Below are 25,200 nucleotides of genomic sequence, written 5' to 3' on the forward strand. Positions count from 1 at the left end.
AACATGGGATTAGGGGCAGGGGAATGTTAACCAAATTCATAGATTTGGGAACTGGCAACCAGTTTTGATTCTTTTTATGTCTAATCCCAAATTTTAATACTTTTTAAAAAGTAAAATTATTTTAAAGTAGTGTCATGCTACCTTGTTTTCTATTTTAAAAAACAAGTAGTTTTTATGTGCCACAAATGTCAAGATGAACAGATCGGATTTGGTTTTTTCTCCGTTATGGAACAGACTAATTGGTTTCAATTTCTTTAAGAAGCAATGATTTTCTCTCATTATGTTCCCATTTTCCTCTGTTCATTGGATGTTAATTATGGAGTCCATCTATTTCACTTTTGAGCTCCCTTCTCATTTCTATTTCCTTGTAATTTTTTTTGTAAGATGAAAATCTATGACCTATTAAAGTATTTTTAAAAAGTAACTTGGTGTTGTCCTCCATATTGAAAGTTTTGCTCTCTATTTTGACATTAGTAACCTGAAAGGCATATACTTCAACCAGAAGTGTATGTGAAACATGAACTGTTGATGTACAAATTCAGGCTTTGCATTAATTGTCCACTATTTCAGGACTTACAAGGATCTAGCTCTAAAAATAGTAAGCTATAAATTTTCTTTTGAGTTTCAAAATGGCATGATTACCTTCTACTCACCGAATACCATATAGCTATCGGATAACATTTGTTTATACCACAAGACTCGTAAGGCTGTAGTTTTAGGTTCAGTACTCATGTTGATCAGTCTATATTCTGTGACCTGCAGACTACTACCCTGACCAGCCTGGTCTTCTCTTGGTATTGGAAAGATTGTCGGATTTGAAGTAAGGGGACCAGATTTAGAATCCAAATCCAGACTCTGTTAACTATCTGTGTGACTCTGCACAAATAAATCTCTCTGACCCTCTAATATCTCATTTCCTAAATGAGATGGGTCAGGAAGAGAATTTTTAAAGTCTACCTAAATGAAATTCTATTACCATGGCTAGACCAACAAGTACATCATAAAATAAATGCCATTTTTGTACATAAAAAAGAGGAAAAAGTCCAAAGGTGATATAGTAATAAAAATAGGTCTATGAATAGGCATTCTTCTATTTTTATTAACACAGGACAGTCCAAAGACTTTTGTAACGTTTTTGAGTTATTCAAGTTGTGTTTTTTGCCATCATCTTCAGACCAGTGTATGCTATAAAGCTTATATAACATGACTTTGGAGTTCTATTTTTACTATTAGGAAGGAAAAATATATATTTTAATGATTTTCCTAAGTGTATCAAACATCTTTCATAACTCAAGATTTATCAGTGAAATAATTTTCATCTCTCATTAAATAAGCCATTGGGTAATCCTAAAATTTTGATTAGGTTTTGCTTTCATCATAGAAATATATTGTTTGTTCTAACCTCTGCTTTATACAGATGAGAAAACTGAAGCTCAATGAAGTTGTGATTTGTGTGAAATTAAGTAGTTTGTGCTAGAAATCAGAATCTCCTGATTATTTGTTTCTCCATATCGTCTCTCTCTGCTTATTATGTATGTCTACTTTTGTATCACTAGTAGCTGCTACGAATAAAGACAACCAAAGATTTTGGTTACAAATTTGGTGGAGCATGCTATAAATTTTCAGCATCAAAGGAACTAAGACTATCCAAATTATCCATATAATATTGCAGTTCTTCTGATTAGCACTAAAAATAAAAATAAAACAACACAAATTGAAATATGCTAATTGGAAAGTCAGGAAGAAAAATCTATTTCTTTTCCATATTTACATACCAATGTTTGTGCATATAGACTTAGTAGATCTTAATTAGGAATTCCTAGTCTTTGGATAGTTTTCATTACCATTAAAGAATATGTATTCTGAATTTTAAAAGTGATTAATCTATTTTCAATTTTTTTTTTTGCCAATCAAGGTAAAAATGTTAAATTCTCTAAACTTAGGCTTGAATTTCTTCCTTACAAAAACACCAATAAAAGGATTCATACCCTCTTCTGATAACAAATATACATTAACAGTGACACTAAATGAAATTCAGAAAGTAACAACTAACTCTACTTAAATTTATGCCAATAAACAGAATTACAGGTTTGAATTGCAAGGCTAAATCCCAGTTTTTGACAGTCTAGCAGTTTAATATAAAATTTTAGATTTCATTTAAATGGGCCACTGTGAAGTAACTCTAGAATATTCTTTTTAGTTGGAATATGGCTTTAATAAAGATGAATGAAGTGCCTCATGTGAACCTAGCAACTGGACAAGAGATAGAGATCTTATGAAAGTCTTTTTTCAAATACTTGTGAATAACAAAATATTCAGTTTCTTAAGACGGTTACAAAGAACTTAAAACACAATTTTACAAAAAAACCCCAAAACAAAAACTTTATTTTCCACAAGGAAGAGCAATAGGAAAAAATCATTCCCCATGTATTCTTAAAACAGAGCCTACAAGGACATGTTCAGCACCAAAATAAAAAAAAAGGGAAAAGGAAAAAAGTACAAATGACCATAGAATATATTCTATAAAGCAAACATTTAATATTGCACTTTGTTTCTTTAACATTTTGGATTTAACTTGTCTTTCCTAATTGGAAAATCAGGAATCTCAAACACTGGAATACATTTATGAATATAATGCTTTATGTCAGGAACTGACCAATACCTAGGAAATAATAAAGTAAAGTAATGCCTCTAAACAACAGAGTATAGAAATACTTTCATGGAAAAACAAAAACAAAAACAAAAACTCTTTGATAGTTTTCAAAATTTAAATGATCACATTTCTCCATGTGCTCTGGTGCCAATTCCTATTGGTCATCCCTGCTCTCTGTGTAACTTAAGGATTACATCATGTTAAGTATTCCAATGCTATGCATATCAATAATTGTTCCCTAGTTAGTGAGACAGAAGAGAAAGAAAAAAATAAAGGGGGGGGGGGTCATCTGGCAACCCTCTCCCCAACAAAACAAAACAAAGAACCACCAAATGCCCTTTATGCCAAATAATCCATCAGCTTTTTTTTTTTTTTTTTTTTGGGAGGGGGGGAGACATTCACAAAATTATTTAACAAGAATAAAAAAATATTTCACCCCCCATTTCCTTGTTATCTAGTATTAATTTTCTTACTGGAAAACCCTTTAATTGAATCACTTAAAACGTGATTCATTTTTATGCTGGGCTTTCTTCACCCTGTCAGCATTTTTCAAACATGAATTGTCTTCCATGTTTTCTTAAAGGCCACTTATGGAAAAGCCTATTTTGTTTTGTATGAAATTTTAAGACAGTATTTAACCAGGTCAAGCACCATACCAGAGTCTCTAAGGTTTATAGCCACTTCACTAAGTCATGGATTGGAGGCAGGATAGCTATTACATACCCTTCACTCATCAAAAATTGATTTTGGTAGGAAAAAAAATATTAAATTCTTCCTGAAATGGAAAGTTTATATGTACTATGACAATGTAGTATTATCAATGATTTTTATAAATGCTGGTATATGTATTAAGAGAGCTACCCATAATTGTCTTCAATAAATTTTGCAACCGATTTGATCACTGTCCCTTGTTCAAAGAGAATGGAAGCTCCCTTTTTACAGGTCCATTGAAGTTTTATATATATATATATATATTTTGTCTCACCATAAAGCTGATTTTTAAAAAAAAATGTATTGCTGGTATAAATTCTTCAGTTCATGGAAATATACCTTCAGGAAAGAGGATTCTGCCAGCAATGATTATTCTGGTGCTGGTCATTTTGGTGAGTTTTGTTTGCTCATTTGATCAATTTGTATTTGTTTATTAAAAAGACAAACAAACCAAAAACCAAAAACCCTCACTCCCTGTCAAACTTCAACAGACCATAACACAAACAGTATAAATTGAGCCCTTTTGGTATAACAGCATTTTCTTGCACTTTTTTTTAAAATATACTTTCTACCAGAGCAAAGACTTAAAACATATATGTATTTTTTGGTGATTTAGTTAATCTGTATAAAAATAAATTTGCTTTCCCTTCCTATCCCTGGTGGCTGAGAAACTTCCATACTGTTTGGACGGCAAAAGACATTTCTTATGAGCAATAGCCCTTATTTAACTCTTAGCTGGTGCCTGCTGATACTGCCTTTATTATTCCATTTTCAGCTCTTGCTAATTTCTTCTTCCATGTATAATGATAAAAAGGGAATGCGGGTGGGTTTTTAACTTTTGTGTATGTCCCTTTTCCAAATCTCCCTCCCCCCAAAAAACCAACTCAATAAACAAAACAACAACAACAAAAGAAACAAAAAACAACAAAAATTCAACAGTGCAATAAAACACAAATAGCATTCCAACAGTTTGGCAAGTGATGCGTTCACCTGAGATTAAGTGATTTTAGGCAGTCTGTAACAAAATGCTGCTTTGCTGTAATAGTAGAAAGGCAACACATTCTTAAAATAAATCAAGAAGGTTATACAATCTTGACAGTTTCATGAGTTTTCTCATTTTTTTTCCCCCACCTTGGTGTTTGCTTATCTACTACAGTAGGCTGCAAAACATACAGCAAAAAGGATTGGCTTGAAGGCATTTGATGTTTGTAAATAAATCCACAATTGGATCCAAGCTGAAGAGGTGATATATGGTCAGCCTAGAAGGACAACTCTGAGCATGTGCTACACAGGTAAAGTCCAGGCTACATTAAATAAAAAAAAAAATGTCAGTGCATTTGTCATAATAAAGTTTTTTTTTTTTTCAAAGCTTTCTTTTTGCTCCTTGTTGTGTTGACCACAAGCAAGTTTTAAAAGAGCATCAAGAGTCCGGCATAATTGGAAAAAAAAAAGCTGTAGTGACACTGAACCGCACAATGTAAGCATTGAGCATGTGCAAATTTTCAAATCAAAAGAAGGAAAATCTCCCTCTTTTACAACGTGGTGTCTTGACACGTACGATCATAGGCTAGAATAAGGCTGCTCCATGGATGTGCCAATTTAAGGGGAAAAAAGCTCACATCTTCAAGCATGTAGGAGCAGTCCTGTGATGTTGCTATAAGGCTTCGAAAGCATGATCACTGGTGGTTTCATGTATTTGCCATTTTCTGGGCAAGAGTAATACCACTTCCTCTGAAAACGTGTCTCCAAGATACCTCCTCCATCCACAGCAGGGCAGAGAGATACAGTTCCGAACCAAGGTCAACTTATTTCAGCTTTCCTTCAACGAGAGGGGCAAGATGGTCTGTCATCTGTCTGTTGATCTGGATTGGGATCAATCTGAAGACAAAGAAAATAAATATTAAGCTATTTTTAAAATACTTGTGCTATCAAGCATGCTAATACTGAATCCAATACTGTATTCTGGAAGAAGTTTCTAGTATAGAGTAGTCTTTAAAAAAAAAAAAAAAAAAAGAAAGAAATTCCTTCTAAACATTCAGCTTTGGTCCAGCATGCAAAAATTAAGACAATAGAAAACTTTGAAAACATTTTCATACTTTATCTCCTTTGTTTAAAAGGTCATGTGAGGATTTTGCTTTAAAAAATTGCTTAATTCTCCTCAAGACATTAGGAAGACCTGTATCTGTGTAAGCAATGTCCTGGGAGGTTATGGAGTGCGGTAACAATCTCCAAACTAAGCAAATCTGTGTATACAGGTGACAGAAGGAGGGCACATAACTAATCCTATCTTTTATTAAAGGTCTTCTTCATGGTCAAATTCTATCCAATTTCATTTCAACTTGTGCACAATCACAAAAGCTTGGAAAACTATGAAGATAGTGAAAATAAAACAAACAAAGCTATTTTATCCCTTATATGACCATGAATAAAAGAGGCAGCAATTCTAATCTAAAAGATCATACTCTTTTCTGTTATAAATGATCTTAATATCTTACGCATTTTAAACATGCTTTACCAAAAGAAAAAAAAATGAAAAACTCGTGTTATGAGGTAATACCTAAGTTATGTAAAAATCTCATTTACAATTCTTGAATTAAACAAAAACTGTTATGATCCTATCAAAAAAATTTGAAAATTGATTTTATATAGGCAGTGGTACTTATAAATCTGGTATTTTTGCTACATAAGTCAAATACAACAGTCAAATGTCAAAAGAGAGAAACAGAGCTAATAAAGAACCAGCTTAAATCTGACCTATTATAAAGGGTTTGAAGAAATATGCTCAGTATATGTATCAGAAACAAAAGGCAGAGGTCATATAAACTTTTAACAAAAGAAGGTAAGGATAATCACCTTACATTTAAGAATCACAATCAATTGATAAGCAAAAGTCGTAAATAAAGCTGTGAAAGAAGGGCTCTACCTATTAATGGATATTAAGGGTTTAGGCAAAATCTTTCTAAGTCCTCAAGATAAGCTCTTATTCCTGTCAATATTTAAAACATTGGCATTTCAAAGAAGAATAGACAGTTAAAGGAATTATTTAAAGTGTCAACATTTTTATGTAATGGTATTTAAAACAAAAAGGAGCAAAACCCTTTTTTAAAAAAGTTGATATACCATAGTCATTAGAATAGCTGGATTTTTTTTTTTTTAGGAAAAAACTGCCTATTCATTTCCTTCAACCATTTGTCAATTGAGGAATGACATATGTGTGTGTAATTTTATTATTATATTATTTAAAAATATATATAAAATGTATTTACATTTAAAATTTGATTTGCAACAAAGATTTTTTAAAAAGGTCTTTTTTTCCCTTTTAATTTCAGATGAATGGATTTTGCTTGTGAAAAAGCTTTTGCCTTCTATGGTCTTCTCTTATCCTTTTGTTTAGTCTGTTTTCCCATCCATAGTTCTGAAAGATGATTTCTTCCTTGCTCTTTGATAATCTTTAGGATGTCACCCTTTATAGTCTTGGTAGAACAGAATGAGATGTTGGGTCTAAAAAGGCTGTGCTTTTTTCAGCTTATGTGTGAACTCAGAAAAATGAATTACAGTATTAATCTAAGAGAAATGTCACTACAAAGGCTGCATATCTTGTAGAAGAATTCTTATTCTATTCTAAAACCCCAAAGAAAATACTTATGTATTATCTGCTGCTTTTGGAGTTACAGGGTGAAAGCACTTGGTCCGTGATTCTGATGACCAAGGAGAAAGAAAGGAAGCAGGCTACTGGAGTTTACCTCTGAATAAAGTGGTGGCGGCAGAAACCGGAATTCCTGAATGTACGCAAACAGTGGTCCTTGGAGAGCCCGCTCAAAATCATCATAGGCACTCATGGGCACAAGATGGCTCTGCCTCTGCTCCTCCGTGACAACTTCGGCATAGCTGGGTGGTGCTAAAGGATAAAGATACACGCAATTCGAACAGCAAGTTCTTATGCATGTCAAAATACAAAGCATTACAGATAGTATAGATGTTAAAAGGAAAATCTGGGGATAAACTAGATAGGTAAAAGAGCTGGTGGCTAAAACTTAAGACTAATTGCCTGCAAAAGTTTCATTTTTAAGTTTAAATGCTTGGGACAGAGCTGCATTTAATGAGGAATAATAAACAATTAACTTAGATTTACCTAGCACTTTCCTCTCAACTATCTTGTGAAATAGAATTGGACAAATATTATTTTTACACACTAATGACATTATTAGTCCCATTTTACAGTTAAGGGTACTGAGGCAAACTTGCCCAAGGTCACAACTGATAAATATTCGAGACTGGTTTTGAACTTGGGCCTTTTTGGCTTTAGACCCAGATTTCTACCCACCAAGCTACCATGTACATAAATACACCCAGCAAGAGGCAAAGCTGTCCGAACCCAGATCTACCACTTTCTAGTCTGGTCTCCTCTTTTTTTACTATACCATCAAACAGATAGGCCTGTACTAGAGAAATTAGGTTGCTGAATCAAAAGCTTAGAAATGGATTATTAAATTACCTTCAGGTCTTTCAGGTAGGGATAGACCAAGCCAGTTCATATTTATGCTACACTGGCTGCTGACGCTGGATGTCCTGCTACCAAATGGATGCAGAGGAATAGTACCGATGACGAGTGGCAAATTAAGAAATAAGTCCATGGCTCCAGGAATATCCACATAAACCTAAGAGATTAATTAAAAAAAAAAAACAAAAAAACAGGTGCATTGTTTAGGTGAAATACTGTTTTACACCTTTGGAGGGATGTTGAAAGCTTGCTTAACACTGATACCTATTTTATTTAACATAAAATTTTCCCTGCAGTCACCTATTATATCAGCAGTGTCAAACTCAAGCCACATCTATTCCTTAATGCACAGCATTAAAATGTAATTGGGAAATGTTTTAACAAAATAAATAAAAGTACAATACAACATAATTTAACTTGTGGATTTCTACATTAACATGTGACCTACACAGATGTTTATCTATGCTTTAGCAGCCTCTCTATAGGAATCATTATATTAAAATGTGAAGTTTGTAGGCCTTACAATTTAAAAGCCAAACTGTAATCTCTCTTAAAAAAAAAATGCTTATGAACAGGTATAATAGAAATCTGAAATGTGTGCATACCATTAGTGAATATTCCACCCGGATTATACTACAGTCCAAAATTGAAGGAGAAACTGGTGGAATTTTCAGCAGTCTCCCATTCCAGGTCTCTGTCTTCCCAGATGACAAGGATTCCCCTCGTAAATTGGCCACAAGTTGTTTTACTTCCTTCATTTTCCCTTTGGCATAGAAGGCCTGTGTTTGGTAAATGGCTGCCTTTGGCACCACCATTCGGGAAGAGCAGTTTTCAATTTCAGCAAATATCTGAATTGATTCACCTAGAGAACAAACCAAACAAATAAAAAAAAAAATCCAAAGACGATTAGTGATAGGGCAGCTGAGAGTACAAAGTTACACACACACACACACACACACACACATACACACACACACACACACACTAATTTTTCTGATACATTTTAAAAATGTAAGAAATATTTCATGAAATGAAAAATCTGTCCCTAGAATGGTAAAATGTAAAGTTAACAAATTTGTATCAATAGTAATAGCTAGCATTTATCTAATCCTCTAAAGTTTTGCAAATAGCTTCATATTTTATCACATTTAATCTTCACAACTTTGGGAAGTAGATGCTATTATTATTTCCACTTACAGATAAGGACCCTGAGGTCAGCCAAAGCCAAAGTATGTTGCCTCAAGGTCTATTAAGTGTCTAATCAATAAGATTATTTGAATAGGTTAATTTTTGATGGAAAATTTGATAAGCATATTGAAGACTATTTTACTTAACAGAATTAGATTTTTAACTGGGTTACTACAATGATTACAACTACATACCACAAAGACAAGACAGAGAAAATGTTCTCTTGTAGGCTAGTTCCTGATAACATACCTGGGGTGTAGCCCTTCCTTTCAATTTTGGCACTTAAGGATATTGGGCCTGAGGTACAGAACCAGCAACACAGAGTCTTTTCTTTTGTGCCTGCTTGGGGTGACTGTAAGAAATAAAAAGAGAAACATTTAGGGGTTTGTTTGACACCACGTTGTCTAGAATATGATAAAGATTAGGCTTAAAAAAATGATATTTTTCATTACCTAGAAACAATTTTTCTGCTATTCTGCATTGTGATGATTCTTTTCCATTGAAGCAATAGAAATTGATTAAAAATTAAGGTAGATGATTTATTAAAGATCATGTAATCTATACATGATTTTGGCATCTCTATGTATAGTCAGAAATTAAAAAAAAAAAAACCCTTTCCACAGTCCATGTAAATTTTTTTTTTTTAATAAAGAAAATAATTTGGCTATATTTCTTAAGTATGAGTCTTTTCTGTCTCAGAATTTCTTTTTTCATTTCAATCAACATATTAAAACAGAAATCCAACATTCACTTTTAATTGCTTTAAAAATGTTACTATTGTGGTAAACCAAATGAAAGTTTTGAAGCCAAATTGGAATTTAGGTCTCAAAGAAAACATCATTAAGATGCTAACTTTTCATAAGGAGTTAAAAACTTTTATGAAATTAATGATCTCTCCATTAATAATAACTTTTCCTTCATATTAATAATAATTCAATGTAGTACATATTCTTAAATTTGGTTTTTTTAAGTTACCAGTCTCTTTATAAGGAACTCTGTTCCTCTTCCAATAACATTAGTAGTCAGGGAACAGTTCAAAGGTTTGTTTTTTGTTTTTCCCTCTGGAATGACATATTTCATACTAACTGCTGGTTGTCCATTTCTCTTAAAATGAGTAAAAAAATACAACCAAAGAGCACACGCAGAATATACTTATCATTTTTGAATTTTGGTGCTCTAATAATATGTCATTAGTATTTGCAGTACTGGTTTTCTAAACATTATTGATTATATAATAAAGATTTTGTAGTTTAGTTGATTATGCTTTAGTATTTTTATGCCAAAAACCAGGAATGAAGAATTCAGTCCATTCTTACCAGTAATGAAGGAGTGTTGATATCTATATGCTCAAAGACTGTAAATTCCTTCTTTAATTTTACTGGTAGAAGCCAAGGCCTGTGCAATTCGGCTTTCACCCAATAGCGCACACTACCATGTCGGCCTTCGAATGAGGTAGCAAGTGGTCTGTGCAGAACACAAAGGTCAAAATATATTATTTTAAAATTTCTCTTTCTAATAATTATACATTTGGTCAGAGCATAAGTATAAATATGTTGTACTGTATCGTTTATGTATCATGATACATGAAATAATATTTTCTGGCAAGAGTACCAGAGGGAAGTTTTTTTTGTTTTTGTTTTTGTTTTAGAGTTTGGGGGTGATAAAAAAAAAAATGTCCTGTTTTCTAGTACTAGATATGAATATTTAACTGTAATTACAGGGATTTTTCTAAAACATGCCATAAGAATACAGTTCTTTTAAACATGTAAGAGGCTACTTTAATTAGGAGTAAAGTTAAAGCTGGAGAATAAGCAATTCTAAATAAATAGTAATTTCCTTGAAAATAACTTTTAATAAAATTGTCCAACTATTCTTTTATTGTAGCTTATTCTGTATGCCAACTAATATAAAGACATTTAGTCCAAATGTTTTCAATGCCAGACTTCATTAACAAAAGGTTATGACCTTTTGTAGTTTTTAGTTAAACGATAATACATTACATATTCAGTGTTGCAAACCTGTTTTTGGGGGATTTTTTCTTCAATGTCTTTCTGATCATTATGTAATCTAGTTAAGATTCTCCACCCCTCAAAATAAAAATCACCTCTAATGATTACTTAAAGTCTCAACTGCTGATTTATCAACTTAATTTCTGTATCTCATGTATGTATATCACTTACATATATGTGTCTGTATGTATGTTACTTTGTGCATACATATTTATATATACTTTGAATACCTTTAAATTTTATATTTTTAATCTTTCTATTTTATTTCATCAAACCATTGGGAAAGCCAAAAGTTCACAGAATTATTTGTTCTCTCCTCACCCAATTCTGATTCTGTGTGCACCTTATTTTATCTTTTTGCTTTAGCGCTGTACTGGATTTTTTCCTAATTTTTATTCTTTCAAAAACATTAGCTAAATTGTTTTATGTTAATTTATATAGAAGGTGCAAAACAATGTTTTTAAACCCTAATCTTCAGTGATACTCCAAAATAATTTTATTATGTACAATTTACACGAGCATTGGTTCAACTATTACTTGGTCTATATTATTTTTATTATAATTTTACTTAAATTTTATTTTTCTCTCTAAAGAGATTGAGCTTTCCTCAATTTGAGGTTGAAAAAAATATTCTCAATTATTTTCTTTTATGAATTTTCTTTACATGTAGCAATTCAAGTGTTAAATTTCAGTCTGTAGAGATGGGATTTTTTTTTTTTAACACAAGGTATGTTTATTCTAAGACAACCAGTACAAGTGCCATTTTGCAATATCTGTGAAATGTATTACTCCTTTTCCATTAAGTCGAAAAATTATAAAATTCTTTCAAATCCCTCTATTCTTCTTTCTGTTAATAAGAAAACAAGATTAAAATTCATGTGCATATATGAATTTTTCCCCCAAATAAACTTTTATTACTTTTTATTTTTTCCCCTCTTACTAACTAGGATGTGAATGTCCTCTACTCCCACTTCATCCTTAATTCCTCTGCTTAATTAACTGTTTCAGTTTGATTTTTTCCAAGTTTCAAGATGTATCATCACCATTTTCTTTATATTTCCATTCTGTCTCATTACAATTTTTTTCCCCCAAGGCTTTCTTTTTATTGTGATAGGGCCTGTAAATTTGACTTATATATCCTTAAAGTCACATAAGATTTCAAGAAGTTTAACTATTTCACTAATCATGTATACTATACTACACCAAGTTAAAACCTACTCAACTGTAGTCTTATTCTCCTGAAAGAAACAAAATACTGTGTTTTATACTCAGGCACTGTAACCCTTTGGCAGATACTAGGAATCCAGATTTTATCACTAAAAAAAATAGCCTCTTAAGTTTAATAGGCTGTTTTCCTATATCAGGTTTTAGTACATTTCCTCAATAATGAAAAGGGTTTTTTTTTTTTTTTTCCGGTGTGTATGTTGTGATGTTTTTTGCAATGATAAATGTAAAAATGTTGACTATTGAGAATTTTTTAAACTTTAAAAGAATTCGTTTGATTATTTGGTGAAATTGGGAATTATATGCAATACTTACGTCTGTGGAAGCTCAAAGCTGAATGCATATTCATGCCGTCCTGAATGAATAGTGTTAAGACCTTCTTCTGAATTGTCATCATCTATAAAAAAAGAAGAAAAAAAAATGCCAATTCTGCTGTCTTTATGTATCATGTAGGTTATTACAAATTATAAATGTCTACTCAATCAATAAGATAAAATTTTAATTTAATTCTTCCTTCTCTCCAAAGTATTTATATAAAGGCCCATTTTAAGGAAATATTTAAGTTCTTAATCTAGGCCACTTATTGATTCACCTCTGTTTACATAATGGTAAAATGTAGGTGAATATAAATTTCTTTATTTCAAAATGGTTGAAAAACATATGTAGAAAGCTCTTATTATAGCAGATGGTGGATTTTTGTGTGCTTCCCTCCCCCATCTTTAAAAATGGGACCTCTAAATTAAAAAAATCATTGTCTTCATAGTTATTTTTTCTTTATTTCTATTAACAATTTCCATTCAAGTAATCAGAACTACCTTTTAAAGCTATCTTGATCATATCAAATTATGGAGTTTGAGAGAAGGCAACTTATTACAAAGCAACTACCATTGTTTAAAGGGAAGGGTCTAGTATATAGAGTCCCACCCTTTAGAAGATGAAATCCAGTAAGGTGTTTGTTATTTTCAGGGACTAAACTAAGCAGATCTTCCCTTTCATCCAAACCATTTTATCTTATTGCTAGTGTGTGCGTGTGTGTATTTATATATATGAAAGTCTTTCACCCAAAATGGAGGGGATTCAGTCTTTGGTCAAAGTGTTCTCCCTACTCTATGCTGAGTGATGGCCATAAAGGCCACTTTTCCAGAGCCAGCAGTGCTAGTGCTGCTCCCCTTGTTATTACTGCATTACCTTAAATAAATTTATTTTCTCCCTCCTCAACTACTTTTAAGGGAACACAGAATTGGTTCTTATTTTTCCATTACATCAAAAGTAAGGTTTACAAATGTTTTTTTCTTTCTCCCCCCAGGTTTGCACTTTTCACACAAAATACAAGAAGCATTGTGGTATACACATTTTACCCCAACGATGATTTCATTACAGCTCCCTGGCTAGCTAAAATGGCCATTTCTTCATTTCTGGCCCTCGAGCAGCCCAAAGTCCCCCCCCCCCCCCCCTTCTTCTTCCTCCCTTTCCTTTCTTTCCATCTCTAGCTGCTCTCTTTTTGTGCCAGCTCAGCACTCTTAGGGAGGCTCAGCACAGCGGCAGCAGCGGCAGCAGCAGCAGCAGAAGCCTGAGCCCGAGCCCAGTGGTAAACAAGTGCTGAGCTGTCAATCAAAGACTCGACTCAAGCAGGAGAGGACCGGCCTAAACCGGCGCGAGCCGAGTCCCAGCCAGCCAGCCTCCATATACATACAGTATACATTACACTAGCGCATTTGCTCACGCGCAACCTACCCTGCTAGATAGACCCGAGAGGAGGAGGGGTGGGGTGACGAAGGTGGGGGAAGGGAGGGGGGTCGGTGTATGCAAAGACACCCTTTCCTCTTAAGCTTCCGGTTTTGCACACCCAGGCCAGCGTGCCCATGGGGTTTTGCCTGTGTTAGGCCCAGACAGCTTTAGGTGTGTTGGTTTTGGAAACTGAGACCTCTCCCCAAAAAGAATTGGGGTGGAGGGGGGGTCATCAAGAAAAATGTATAATGCAATAAATACAAAACGACATTCAAAGGGTCTCCTAGGTAAGAAAGGTATGCGTGCATACACGTACACACAGCTCTGATGTAATTAAAATTAATTCTTAAGCATGATTTATCTCATCAGTCCACCCCATCCCACCCCCAGTGATTTGCTATCTTCGGTCTTGGTTATCTTGCCTCCAGGGTCAAGACAAGATAACGCGCTTTGTTATAGAATGGCAAGGTGGTTGGGAAACACCCTTCCTTTTCAACAAAATTGACACTCTTTTAGACCTTCCTCCACGCCTCTGCAGAGGGAAGGATTTCCCTTCCCAAAACCTGCCTAATCCAGTTCTTTCCAGTTAAAAACGGAAGGGTCCAGGACAATCCCGATGTCCTCAAGGCCAGGGGGGGAAGAGGGCATTGAAATTAGCATTTTCATTCCACGAAAACTCAATTACTTTCACGTGGGGCCCCCAACAGGGCGGATGGTGGGGGGATTTAATGCATAGGAAAGCAGGGCAACAAAGTCTAAACAGGGTCTTGAGAAGGTAGCACAGGACTGCTCAGGACCAAGGATGGAGACCGCAGACCGATTGATTGACGGACAGCCCAGGAGGAAGCTTTTACCGGCGCGCACCGGAATCCAGGAACTGGAATCCTCAAGCCTCGCCCCCTCCCTCCCTGAAATCCCTCTCCCCATCGGGACAGGCACCCAATCCAATCAGCAGCTGGCATCGCCTTAGCAACAGGCTAACAAACCAAACTCCGCCTATTGCTGCCGGCACGGGGCGTGGCCTCAGTTACCAGGCTAGTTTGAGAGGTCCCTGGTCTAAGTCATTGAAACTATTCCAGGTTAATGTCTGAGCTGAGGCTAGAGAGTGCGTGGGGGTAGATGATAACAGGTTCTTATTAATGAAATCAAGCAGACAAAAATTAAAGCGTATTCTGCTCTCTAATTTATTTTAACATTCTCCCCCACACCCAATCGTTGCGAGCCTCCCTTAACTACATCATCTTTTGTGTCCATTTAACAATTTACCCCACCCAACCCCCCTCCCCCAATTCGATAGTTTAGGGGATACATTGGCTGCAAATTCAGATGGCAGTTTTTTGAATAAGCATCAGAAATGTGATTAGGTATTTGCTCTTTATAGTGTGGTTTAACGATTGAGGGGCTTAACAATTAGTGGACACAAATAATGAGCAAATAGTTTTAAAACGTTTTACTCTTCGATGGAAGTCAGTTTCCCTCTAAAATCCTGATATAATGCATCATATCTGGAAGTTATATCATCCTTAGCTTATTCCTATACTTGAGACTCGAGATAGCATAATTTAGCTAGTAATATAAATATATGTAATATATTCATATATATTTTAAGGAGGAAAAAGCAAAATATCTCAAATTCTTTATTCTATCTGCGAAATCGTCAATGTCTGAACTAAATACTGCATTAAAAAGGAGAAGGACCAAGAATTACATAACCAGTTTTAACATTATAGTCTTCTGGTGCTAGGAATTAAGTCATCGCCACCACCTGACGCGTGTAACCAATCTGCTGAGAGCAGAACAGGCGCCCCTCCTCACCCCCCCCCAATACTGGTCCGAAACAGGATTGAACCGCTTCTAACAAAGGGTGGAAACTTAGAAAAACAAGCTTAGAGTCTGCTATATTTCCACAATGTATCCATTCAAACAATAGATTAGCAATCTCAAGACCCCTTCCCCCTTTGACAGTTTTTTATCTTCCTTTCGCAACCAAAATCAGACCTAGGATGATAAGTCCTTTACATTTCCTTTTGACTGGCACAGGTTTCATTCAATGTATGTTCCAAAGTTAGGAATGATGCTCTCAAAAGGGAAAATAAAAATTGACCCTAAATGGCCTCTTGGTCAAATTTTAAACCTACCATGATAATACAGTATTTTATTTTATTTTTTAATAAAGGAAGAAAGGTAGTTTGATGGAAATTTTGAATTGAATTATAGAAGAGAAAAAATAACACGTGGGGTGTTTGATAGCATATGTCAAAAAAAGCCATGGGAAACCCCTTTATCAAGGAACAATAATTCTGAAATCATTTGCCATGTCGATATTAAAATCCAAAATGCATCTCTAAGCTTCATTAAAAGATGCTACTCCATGCTTTTATAGCAATTCATTTTGTAGAACCAATGCTGAAAATAATAATAAAAAAGAAAATTTGAGATTCGATTCTAGTTTTTGGTAATGCTTTTGGATACCATATTATTAAAAAGATTAAATCTGATAGGAGATATTAGAAATAAGGTACACAAGAATTCCAAGTGCGTATTGCAAGAGGCTGATAGAGGTATTAGAGGTAGTTCAGCAAAGTGCTCTATACCGTCACTTTGCAGATGGCTTGAATGCATTGCTACTTATCATTCGATAAATGTCCAAAAAAATCCAGATTTTCAGTTTGCAAAAATATTCTCTACAACAAACGTTCAGATTTCAAACTGCAAAAGCTAAGAATTAAATTGCATCAATTCCCCCCAAATAAGAAGCAAGTTAAAGAAAATCGTATTCCTTTATGATTTCTGAATAATACAAAAAAACTTACCTCTCTCATGCCCAATTAAGATGTCTTTATGGTTGAAATATTCTACTTCTTCAGTGTAATTCTGTGTATAGGCAGTGTTGGATCCAGCATTTCTAGATTCAGTCCAGCGTACTTTCGCATGTCCTCTTGCGTGAATTTTGAGAGATTTTACTCTGATTTCTCCAGTAACTTCTAAATTTACTCTTCCTGAGACTGTATCCCCACTAGAATATACAGGGACATTGCTGTCATTAAGACAATCAAAGCTTATTGTCAAACTCTTAACCTTCCCCAGCACCATGTTTATAACAAAATCTATAAAAAAATATAATGTAAGACAAAAAAAAAAAGTCAAGATCACATATAAAATGCGATCTTCACTAAACACTGATCGATGTCTTTGCCGTGCAAAAGGCTTGCAGGCAGGATCAGTGCATTCTTTACAAATAGTTCATTGAGATTTCTTAAAAAGTCACAGCACTAGATGCTGCTGCTTGCTGCTAGTTCTCAGATCAGTGGTCTCTGTACAAAGACGGGTGGCTACAGCTTGCCAGCTCACTTTAAAACCAGCTTTGTGAAAAACAACCCCACAGAGCATGCGCACGGCTCTGCTGCTTTTTCTTCTCCCCTCCCTCGCGTCCCTCTTCCTTTCTGGTACAGTAGGTGTAGAACAGAGGGAAGAAGACTGTTGTAGAGGAAGAGTTGAACCTGACTTCTCTTCATTGAGTGTTCCTATTGGTGGGCAGGCTACCGTAAAACTCCAGAAGTAGGATAGGAGGCTTTACTACCGAGCACATTCTAATAGCTGTGAGATCGGCAAAGCTGGGGACATGAGGGGACGCAGGCGGAGTGAGGCTGGGATGGCTGCTGCTGCCGAACAGCTCGCCCTGGGCGTGCATTGAGGGCAGGGCTGAAATGTGCCCACTGGGAGCTGCTGTAGAAAGAAGAGTAAAGGGAAGGAGGGGAAGGAAGGGAGAAACCTGTTGGACGGGCCAATATAACACGACCTAGTGAATTTCAAGCGATTACAGTGAAAAAAAAAATATACGACGAATCTAGGCTTAAGAAATATGGTTAATAAGACATATTTGGGGAGGATGGATTAGAAACTTTATAAGTAATCGATCCAGTTCAGGGTAGAGTGGAAATCACTCGGTGGAGGCCAAAGGAATCCCGACTTTCCATTGAGACTATTGCATGGATAAGAAAGACCAGCATAATTTAGGCGGTGCTGTGTGCAGCAGCAGCTGTCCTCTCCATCTCTAAACTCCATTGCAATGAAAAACAACCAAGAACCAAATCATTTCTATGGTGACAGTAGGAAAAAAAAGGGCTGACCACTTCCTTAAAAGAAAGAGTCCTGTTTAAAGGAACCACCTACAAGCCCAATTTTAAGGATTTGACATGATGTTCTGAGAGGCCTCCAAGAATTGTCTGTTTTTTTTTTTTTTTTTAAAGAAACCTTGGAAAAAACAGTGTGACCTAGTGCTTATTTAGACACTGTTATAAGAACAAAACACTGTAAGGAGAAATAGTGTGGTTTATTTTTTTAAAAATCCTAATTCTGGATTAGATGACATTAAACATAGTTTTAAAAAATCCTTATGTGGCTTTGAAGACCTTGAATATCAGCAAGTGTATTAATTGTCGATGTACATCTTTAAGGTACATAATATTGTTCCCTTTTTTCCCCCCACAAGTTTAGATACACAGTTGAGCTACCAAGCCTTCCCTTCATAATCTAGAATTTCTGATTGTCTGATCTCTCAGACTGAAACAACATTGCTAAAAATTAAAAAAAAAATAAATTTAAAGTCTAAAAGACTAAAACTTGGCTCTAATGAAGTCCAAGTAAGGAATAAGCTACTGAGGATATTTATTAAATGTGCAGGTAAGTCTATAATGGAGAAACAATATTTCTATTTTCTAATGTTAATCTTCCTTCTCTTTTTCTTATTTTTTGCTTCTTACAAAAATAAGTGACTAAAATAATAATATACTTTAGTCATGTTTTCTACATCTATATTTTAGATTTTTTAGTGTAGCATTTAAGAATAAATTGTAAGTAGAAGTCAATGTGTTAGTTTTGCTGACCAGTTCTTTCTGAAATACAGAAACAGTCTATATTTGGGGGGAGTTTACCTATTTCTTGTCACTGGGTCTTGGCTATGCATATATTAATATTTTCCTGAAGTGTAAACCATTTAAAGGCCAGGAACTAGGACTTAATAGAAAAGATGTGGAGAGAGAAAGCATTACTTTTGGAGTTAAAAGAATCAGCGTTCAAATTCTAGCTTTTCATTTTGTGACTTTGGACCAATCTTATATGTTCTCTGGACCTCAGATTTCTGGTCTGCGAAATGAGGGATTTAGATTACATAAACTTTAAATTCTCATCCAGCTCCAGATTATTTTTTATGAATTTGTTGTTCATATGACTAAATGTCTCCTATGACCTAGGGCAGTTCACAGTGCCTTGATGGGGAAAACTGCATGGTATAGTGGAACCAGTGTAACTAGATAAAGTCAAGATATCTATTTCAAACTCCTGGGTTCTAGCCTCATTTACTGTTAACTATGTTCACTCAAACTTTGTAATCATGTAAAATGGGACCAAAAATATCTGGATTCTCAGTCTCACAGGTTTTTTGTGATGTTTATAAACTTAATACTAAATATCTTTAATATTATTACTAAATACAATATTATTACTAAATACAATTTAGTAATAATAAAAATACTTTTAGTTACTGTTGTTAATTTAGACAATTATGTTCAGAATAATGGGTCTGTTTTTCATAGGGAAAAAAAAATTATCTTCTCTTGGTTGACACCTGGTGGAAATTCTACTGGTCTTATAAAACACTTTGAAGGCTAGCCTAGTCTTGAAGTACAATAATACTTGGGTTTCTCCGCCACCTAGTGGTAAAATTTTTGAACTAGCCAAAATGCCCACTTTATCAGCTTCCTCAAGATTAAATGCTATTTAGTTCAAGTGACCAAAAAAAAGTATTGTGCTGAGAGCTTCTAGTTTATATGCCCCACACTGAGTATACAACAATCATTATATCACTAGGAAACCATTACTTGTTGTAGGAGTAAATCAATGCTAAACTAGATTTAACCACTGTCTCCTAAATTTCACTTAGTACCTTGTTTCAAGTTCTGGCCCATAAGATCTCCTTGTAGGATCAAATCAATCATACTGAACTATGCTAAATTAGATAACTATTGTCTCTATCAATTCCACTGACTTAATACCTTATAAGAATCCTTTATTTCCAGTTCAGAGTTCTGGCCCATAACATTGTGCACTATGAAAAAGACTAATGCTAGTTGGCATTTTACATGATTAAATACCATTTATCAATGGCAAGATGTTTCAAAGCTTGTTGAGAAATTTCCCCTGTGAAAATAATAATATTTCTGAAAAAGAAGCATTATAAAGCCACGATTGAAATCAATTCTGAGCTAAAATATCTATTAATGGTTCAGTATTCTTTAAGATATATGTATAGTTTATAATTTATGCTTGATTTTATACAGTTCCTACTATTTGGTGCTTTTGGATTCAATTAATTATTAATATTTGTTTTCTAAATCAGGCTGGCTAAAGACCTATCAATTTTGTTAGTCTTTTCAAAGAAGAGTTTTTTAGTTTTGTTTATTAGTTCTATAGTATTTTATTTTGCCTCTATTTTTAATATTTTCTGTTGTGTACTTAGGTTTTGTTTATTTGTTGGGTTTGCTAACATCTAGTTGTCTTTGCTTTTGAGTTTTTTGTTTATAAAAATACTTTTAGTAATTCTAAAGAAATACTAAATTACTATTTATGGCTTTTCTACTAACATTTTATTTTAACTTCTGAAAGATTTTATGTATTTATCTCAAACTTAATCTTTTCTTCCTTCAGAGGACTTTTCTCTTATGTATTTTTCAGGTAAGAGACCTTAAATGAATTTCAAGTTTACTTTTGCTACTCTTTCCATTTGTTCTAGGGTCTTAAATGACAAAATCTTGCTGCTTCTTCAGTACCTCTTTAAATTCTGTGTTGATTTTTCCATTTCTTGCCCAAGATTTGGATGTCTTCTCATGATTATGATAGATTTTTTTCCTTTCAGAACTTCTGGTCCAAATTAGCCACCATTTAGGCAGTTTAAAATGCCACAGACAGAAAAAAAAAATCTTCCTTTCCTTTATTATAATCATTATGTTATCTTTCTCAAATACCTTCATTTGGTTCTTTTTTGTTTTTTGCATAAGTTTAAGCTATTCATACTCACCAACAAGACTTTTCCTCTACTCCATTCCAACCTAAAACTCATGTATCATCGCCTCCTACTCATCTGCTAACTCTCTATACTCCTGTCAAGCACATCTTTCTGCCCCCTTTGTTAACTTGTCCCACTATTGCCTCTCTGCATAGTTATATGCTGCTTCCTGTCCTCAGAACAAACTCCCACTGCTGCAAGGTACCTCCTTTTTCCTTCTGAACACCCCTCCTTTTGATTCTCTTCTGGCCAGCAAACTGAAAAAATAAGAGGTTTCAGTAAGAATAGTTGTAAAGCACTAACACGGTGTCTAGCACACAGTGAGCTCTATCAAGATGCTTGTTCCCTTTTCTTCCCCCAAGTCTAGTTTGCGAATCTGTCCACAGGTCCATTTAGACAAAATAATTATTTTTTCCTTTTTTATCTGCCTATTCAGAAGACTCTGAGTGATGAAAAAAGCTTATTAAGTCTTATTTTTAACTATCTTAGTAGAAGTAGTTTTTATAATCAAAGCTGAAATGTTTGTGAAATAGTTATGAAATTATTAGTAAAAGAACAGTATGAGTTGATGGGCTGTTAATTTCTGTTCCTCTAAACAGAAATTGTTGGTTGGTTGGTTGTATAATAAGTCCAAAATGACATCAGTATGTTACAGTTGAGTTATGGTGTAACCGACTAAAATAATTCCTTTACAGTAGATAGGGCATTGGTCCTGGTTCAGGAGGACCTGATTTCATGTACTTATAGCTGTGTGACCCTGAGCAAGTCACTTAACCCTGTTTGCCTCCGTTTTCCTCCTCTGTAAAATGAGCTGGAGAAGGAAATGGCAAGCCATTCCAGTATCTTTGCTAAGAAAACCCCAGAGGTCACAGAGAGTAGGACACAATTGAAATGACTGAACAAACAACAACTACTAGCTAAAATTAAAATAGTAGTTTATAATTATTATTTCATTTGATCCTTACAACAACCTTGGAAGATAGTTACTATTATTATGATCCTCATTTTATAGCTGAGGAAACTGAGCTAAATAAAGATCAAGTGGCTTTCACAAAGTCACAGAGCTAGTAAATATCTGAAGTGAAATTGAAACTCGGGTCATCCCGATTCCAGTGTTCTATCCACTGCATCACATAGCTGTACCAGATGATGAAATACCTAAGAGAACAACAGCATAAACTTTTTTTGAGTGCATCTATGATTTTTTTGTTAGTATAGAAAACTTCCAATGAGGAATGTCTTTCAGTTATACAAATTGGTGTCTTTTCTGTAATTTCTAGTCATTAAGGAATAGCCTAGGGCATGAAAGGAGTTAAGTGAATATCTCAGAGTCCTATTACCCGTATGTCAGAAGTGTGACTTGAATCTAGGTTTTCATTTGTAAAACTTGTTGGAGATAGCAAAGTACGATATACTAAAAAATATTAAGTAGAAACTTTGGCAGAATTACTGCCAGTTTTGATTTTCAGGACTTTTAAATGTTAGATATTATTCTAGAAGAAAGACAGCTCTCTGACTTCAGACAAAACCCAGCCAAATTGGAGAAATCATACTAGTAGGTGAGATATAGAGCCATTTAAACTCTTCATTCCTCCTTGCTAGAAGTTCAAAAGTAGACTTATGTTTTGTAAAATTAAAGGTGGGATTGTACATTTGTATATTTCTTGTTATTGCATTGTTTAAAAGTTTTTATATCTTCTACAAATTCAAGAGAAGTTAGATGTTTATGCCAGTTAGACAGCTGAGACTGATTTTGGCTCTATGACTTGAAAATATAATAGTTAATGATCTAGCCATTCTGGAGAACAATTGGAACTATGCCCAAAGGGCTATAAAACTGCATAGTCTTTGATCCACCTATACCACTACTGGGCCTATCTCCTAAAGAGATCATAAAAAAGGGAAAGATATCTATATGTGTAATAATATTTATAGCAGTTCTTTTTTTTTTTTTTTTTTTTTGGTGATAAAGAATTGGAAATTGAAGGGATGCCCATCAACTGGGAAATGGCTGAAGAAGTTGTGGTATATGAATGTAATTGGAATACTGGTATGTTGTAAGAAATGATTAGCAGGCAGATTTTAGAAAAACCTGAAAAGATTTATATGAACTAATGCTGAGTGAAGTAAGTAGAATCAGGAGAACATTGTATATAGTGACAGCAATATTGTGTAGTGATCAACTATGATACACTTAGCGATGCTGTGATCTAAGACATAAGGGACTGGATGTTGACTACATCCAAAGAAAGAACTATAGAATCTGAATGCAGATCAAAGTATCCTATTTTCATTTTTTCTTTCTCATGATTTTTCCCTTTTGTTCTGAGTCTTCTTTTGCAACATGACTAATGTGGAAATGTGTTTAACATGATTGTATTTATATAACCTATATCAGATTGCTTGCTATCTTGCAGAGAGGGGAGGGACGGGAAAAAGGGAGAAAAATTAGGAGCTCAAAATCCTGCAAAGGTGAATATTGAAATCTGTCTTAAAATGTAATTGGAAAAAAAATACTATTAAGTTCAAATAAATATATAATAGTTAAAATTATAACTCAAAAGTTAATTTTGTTTTTATTTTTCATAAAAAATTAAAATTGGAATAATTAAATCTTCGGTAACTTAAATAATAGGTTGTGAACAAGAAACTGCTTTGGAGAATCCCAGTAGATTCTTGTGGGGGGCTTTTTTCTATCTTTTTCCACACCATCTTCCCTTCCTTTTCTTTTTCCTTTTCACAAACATCACATTCATGTATACATACATACATACATACATAAATCAGTATTTATAAAATACAGAAAATATGATTTTTGTGGTGAGACACTAGCTATTAAGGGAATTAAAAAAGACTTCATATAGTATGTATCATTTACCTGATCCTTGAAACAAAGTAGAGATATTTCAAAGGTAGAAGAGAAGGAAATACATTGCAGGTATTGGAGACAGTTAGTACAAAAGCACGAGGATAAGAGATGTGGCTAGGTAGTATCATAGTGCACAGAGTGCTCAGTCTGGAGTGAACAAAACCTAAGTTCAACTCTGATCTCAGACGCTTCCTAAATCAGCCCCTCTGACCAAGTCATTTAACCTGTTTGCCTCAGTTTCTTTAATCTGTAAAATTGATATAATATTAGTACCTACTTCCCAGGCTTATTATAAGGATGAAGTGAAGTATTAATTGCAGTGCACTTAGCATGGTGCTTCCCACATAGTAACTACTATATAAATAACTATGCTGCCATATAAAGAGATAGTCTAAGGCATTATTTCCCTACTCCCTTCACATTCCATCCTTCCCGCCTTAGTAAAAACTACATAAATGTAAGCTATTTACATTATTTATTATAAGAAACAATAAGACCAGAATGAATGGGTATAATGTGTAATAAAAAAGATAGGTTGAGAACTGGAGCAAAAAGATTTAAACTCAAACAGAATAGTTTGTATTTGATTGTAGAGCCTCAGCAAAGGGACTTGTTCCTCATTAGCTGGGATTTGGCCACAGGTGCTCTTACTCTTCCCTTTCCTTGAACCCTATATCCAACCAGTTACCAAATCCTTCTGAATCTCTCCCCCATAATTTATTGAACATATCCCTTCCTTACAGTCATATATAGCCATCATTCAAGCTTTCATCATTTTTTTATCTCATATCCTTAAGGAAAGAATAAAATATGAATTATCCATGAGGTATGCCTTCTCCTAAACTTAAATTTTTCTTGACCAAGAATTTGGGCATATTTTGAAATAATTGCATAGATATTCAAAAGAGCATAAATTATTGTGAGTTACATTTGATTAGTGTCTGTCAAATATTCTACACATATTCTATAGGTAGAGCGAGAAGGAGAAATATTTTTTTCAAAAGAACAAACAGGCAAATGACAAAAAAATGAATAAATCCCCAAGGACTTGTTCATATATGCTTATCTCATTTCATCTTTTTGGCTGTACTGGTATATAATCAGAAGAGCAGTAGACGTGCAGGGAACTAATTTTGAACCTTGTCTCTGCCACTTGCTAGCCATGAACAGGCTCACATTTCCTGAGTCTTGGTTTCCTTCTTTTAAAATAGGATTAATAATATTTGTATTGCCTTCTTCACTCTTCTTGTGGAG

General features: G+C 34.2%; 1 protein-coding gene across 4 annotated transcripts; it reads right to left on the minus strand.

Annotated features, from left to right (window-relative positions):
- Window positions 1-2,360: 2,360 nt before the first annotated feature.
- On the minus strand, window positions 2,361-17,299 carry ARRDC3 (arrestin domain containing 3). 4 transcript variants are annotated; one of them, XM_051993575.1, is made up of 8 exons: window positions 16,828-17,295; window positions 12,602-12,683; window positions 10,370-10,517; window positions 9,303-9,405; window positions 8,471-8,727; window positions 7,860-8,022; window positions 7,108-7,262; window positions 2,361-5,242 (listed from the first exon to the last, which is right to left on the minus strand). In XM_051993575.1, the coding sequence occupies exons 1-8, from the start codon at window positions 17,105-17,107 to the stop codon at window positions 5,186-5,188; spliced, it is 1,245 nt and encodes a 414-aa protein (XP_051849535.1). In that variant the 5' UTR covers window positions 17,108-17,295; the 3' UTR covers window positions 2,361-5,185. The 4 variants fall into 4 exon arrangements, with proteins under 4 accessions (XP_051849535.1, XP_051849550.1, XP_051849558.1 ...); XM_051993590.1 differs by lacking the exon at window positions 10,370-10,517 and having other exon boundaries at window positions 16,828-16,842; XM_051993584.1 differs by lacking the exon at window positions 2,361-5,242 and having other exon boundaries at window positions 7,209-7,300; window positions 16,828-17,299.
- Window positions 17,300-25,200: the final 7,901 nt, after the last annotated feature.

The sequence above is a fragment of the Antechinus flavipes genome, chromosome 1, assembly GCF_016432865.1.
Source record: "Antechinus flavipes isolate AdamAnt ecotype Samford, QLD, Australia chromosome 1, AdamAnt_v2, whole genome shotgun sequence".
Lineage (NCBI taxonomy): Eukaryota > Metazoa > Chordata > Mammalia > Dasyuromorphia > Dasyuridae > Antechinus > Antechinus flavipes.